This window comes from Limulus polyphemus, unplaced genomic scaffold (genome assembly GCF_000517525.1).
Source record: "Limulus polyphemus unplaced genomic scaffold, Limulus_polyphemus-2.1.2 Scaffold1852, whole genome shotgun sequence".
Lineage (NCBI taxonomy): Eukaryota > Metazoa > Arthropoda > Merostomata > Xiphosura > Limulidae > Limulus > Limulus polyphemus.
Genome location: NW_013667462.1, coordinates 19,438 through 23,546, shown reverse-complemented (window position 1 = coordinate 23,546; position 4,109 = coordinate 19,438). Strand labels below are relative to the sequence as shown.

Here is a 4,109-nt window from a genome sequence, read left to right as displayed (position 1 = left end):
GTATGTATGCTACCAGAAACCATATTGACAAGTGGATAAAGAATATGTGTATGTATGCTACCAGAAACCATATTGACAAGTGGATAAAGAATATGTGTATGTATGCTACCAGAAACCATATTGACAAGTGGATAAAGAATACATGTATGTATGCTACCAGAAACCATATTGACAAGTGGATAAAGAATACATGTATGTATGCTACCAGAAACCATCCTACTGGCAGATTTTTTAATTTAACTAAGCTGTTATTGTATATTTGTAGATCATAGGCAGTCTTTTATATATGTGCAAGAATTAAAGAAATTTGTTAACAAAGGAAATGTTTTAGTTCAAAAACCAGTAATAATAAAATTGGTTATTCATAAATATATTATTATTATTATACGTGTTTCTCAATAATTTTGGCACACAAAATACAGTATGTTCTAAAAAATCAATCATGTAAATTTGTTTGGATCATTTGCAGATGCAGTTATCATTTGATTACACAGGCCTGCGAATTTAAACTTCATAAAAGTTGTATCGGTTTTAATAATGGATTTTCCATGATTCAGCTATGCAGATTTCGAAAATAATATTAATTTTTTTCTATCGTGTAAGGATTTTTTTACAAATCAAGAAGAACAAAAAACTGTTACTTAGATCACATTATTATTTTGTTTACCACAATGAAAATTTTTTATTATTATGTTTGTTATGTTTCGGTTCTAAAACGATTGATGAGACTCTCACTTCGCGATTGGTCTAGAGAAATCTATAGCCAGTGGTTGTTAACATTTTAAGCATAACAAAATGTGGCCTGATTTCAAAGAAAATGATTCACTTATGTAAAAAGTACATATGACGTTTTGTGAAAAATCTGTAGGTGATGGAGAAAAATGGATATAATTTTTTGATTCAGTGTACAGGAATTACTGTAGAACACGTAATAATTTCCAAACAATAAAACCATCGCATTATAGTTTGTACAAATTAAACACAGAAATATAAAAATTATTAAGGACTGTTTTACTCATTTTTAACTTCACAGTTTTAACATTGCATTGTATACTACAATGCTTACCAATTATCTGCAATGATATGTGATTTCACAATCTTGCTGAAAGCATGGAAGTAAAATGTGAAATATATTTGATCTAAGTTGACTTTCAATATTGTGTTACTCAGTGTTCCTGAAATAATTTATAATTCTGAGGTAGGGTTTAGTGATACTTTTTACACAATTCTAAATATATATAGATTTTTTAGATCTCAATATATATATATATATATATAAAGAGAGAGGAGGGGGGTAGTTGCTTCTTATTTCTAGAAATTAAGTATATATATATATATAGTAGAACTTGATTTTGTTAACTTTTATAGAAATCTGAGAAGTAATTTTTTCCCTAATAAAATATTATACTGTAAATGTAAAAGTAATCTGTTAATAACAAGATGGGTAGTTGAGAGTAAAATATGTAAAATGTAAGTTAAAAAATGTGTATATTATAATGTAATACATATCATATGTTCTGTATTTCTAGTGTAGTCATAATATGAAGATTAATTTTTCCTTATACGGTGGTAAAATCTTTAAAAAATACAAATACTCAGCTTTTTCTGGACTTGGTCTCACTGCAAGTGAGGAGTACCACATATTCTATGATTAATTTGCATGCATTCAGTTGAAATTTGTTGTCCATGAAGCTTAGATACATTATAATAAATTTTTCTTTTCAGTTTCAAGATCTTGGATTATGGCAGCAAGTCCATATAGAACAAGTAAATGCATCACGAACTGTGCAACAACTAAAATCTGACATTAATGAATTAGAAACTCTGGGACAGCAGGTATGCATCGAAGATTATGCCGAGTTTGAGAAAAGAGTGAGAGACGTGAGAGAAGAAGCTTTTACTGCTGTTACTTCATTTATAGGTATAACATAATGTCATATAGAGTCAAAAATTTCTCAACCCTGAACTTGAACAGGTTCAGCATTCCTAAACTTTTTAAATTAAGACCTGTTTTTTTTCCCCCCTCCCCATATGGGGTCAGTGGATTACACCAACCTACTAATCCCAAAGTAACCCCTTGAGTTTCCATACTGTAACTTTTAATATGGTGCATAGATTTTCACGAAATTTGGCAAATTTTCAGTAAACATTACAGGTCTTTTGTACACAGAAAATGTGATTTGTAATTAAGTATTCTAACTGAAGATCTATCCATGAACATATGGAGTCAGTGTTGACTGTTTTGAGTGCAAAGTGATTTTCATGTTGAGATTAAAAATACTTTTCTTCATCGAAAATTTTCAAGTTTCTGTTGTGTAATCTCTTAAATAAATATCAAACGTTTTTTTTTCAATGAAACTTTATATTTTATTTATTTTCTCTGCCATAACTCTATATGGATTCAGTCAATTTGATCGACTTCATAATCACCATAAAACAAAAATACAAAATTTAAATTGCACTTACTTTCTTTCTTGAATGACTTCAAACTAAGAATTATTTTTATCATATTTTTTTCATTATCTTACCTGATGTAACTTTATTTAACTTATTAAGTTTCTAATATTTACATTTTAGTTACTTTTATAACAATAAATATAAAAATATATGTGAAAAACAAGAAATATAATAATTACCTTTGACCTCTTGTGTTTTTTTTGCTGTCATTACCAATAAAATTTAAGCCTAATTTTTTTTATACTGATGATACTTAGTACACTAAATAATTTTTATTTACTTAAATGGAGCACCTAAGAACACAGAATAATAACACATACAAAGTAAACAGTATTCTATAACTATTGTGATTTAACACTTTTGCGATGGGCATCCTTTACTGTGGATGACACAACGTTTTAGTGTCTTACATTCAAAAGTTTATTAAACTATTTTTTGTTTAAGTTATACCAATTAATATGGCATAACCGCTTAGCTATTAATCCATATTTTAGTAGTTTGTAAGTTTTTAATTCTATAAGGAAATATTTTGAAAAAATCCCAAACTTCCCCTAGTGTCACACGGTAACAAAATTTCTCTAGGCATCTTCTCTATTTTATCCACCACCCCTTCAAAATGTATGAAATTAAACAGAAATGGCTCACTATAAAATCATCATTGCTCAGACAAACCATAATGTTTATAGCCTTCAATTTTGTTTGGTTACAGAGCTATAAATAGAAAATCACACCCCTCCTACCACACCTACCTGTCACATCCTCTCATTAGGCTTTGTTTATAGTTCTCTGTCATGTTTAATTATATATCACCTATAACCAATAGAAAGTCAAGGTTTTCATCCATCAAATGAAATATTGTATAACATTGTTTTCTGAACAGAGAAATATCAATTTCACTAGGACTACAAGCATTGTTCCTGTGGGAAAGTTAACAACTATCTTGGATGAATTTGTAATAGCTCTTGTCGCATAGTTAGAAAACCAGAAAACTTTTAAGAGTTAGGGAAAATTGTCTACATTTTGGATGTTATTAGTCTATATTTTTTGGTGCTTTATTTAATTAAATAAAAATTATTTAGTGCATTACTACCTATAGTATAAAAAACTAGGGTTAAGATTCGTCAAGAATTAAAAGCAAGAAAGAAGAAGATTGTGTAAGTACTTTATTTCTTGTTTTTTTCATGTTTATTCTTTATTTATTATTATAAAAGTAACTAAAATGTAAAAATAGGGATCTTTTTAGATTAGTTAAAATTGGATTAGATAAAATAAATAATATTAGTATGTTATAAATGTTTCATGAGACACGTATGCGAGCAGCTCATGGGTAATGAAAATCGATAGCGTAACATGAACTGCACGTTCCCCGAGTGATTTCAAATTATATAGTAGTTAGACACAGTTCAAATGGCAATAAAAAGGGCAATAAAACAATAAAATTTAATTATAAACAGATTTATACTGTTATGAGTTTAAAACTACCTAGAATAAATGAATGTAGTTTCACGCTACATTTGAAATCATTCTAGAAAGAAAAAAGAGGGTAATTTAGATTTATTTTAATTTTTTTTTGGGGGGTGAGGTCAGTCAAATTGACCAACCTTGTATAGAATTAGAGTAGAGGAAATAACAGATAAAATATAAAGTTTTAC

General features: G+C 28.3%; 1 protein-coding gene across 4 annotated transcripts in view; it reads left to right on the top strand.

Annotated features, from left to right (window-relative positions):
* The window catches only part of LOC106465159 (syntaxin-17-like), a 27,468-nt gene that overhangs the window by 4,397 nt on the left and 18,962 nt on the right, over window positions 1-4,109 (top strand). For all 4 annotated transcript variants that reach the window (XM_022392988.1, XM_013925358.2, XM_013925359.2 and 1 more), the window contains exon 3: window positions 1,726-1,921. In XM_022392988.1, coding sequence (XP_022248696.1) covers window positions 1,726-1,921 — 196 coding nt within the window. The remainder of the gene's footprint in view (window positions 1-1,725; window positions 1,922-4,109) is intronic.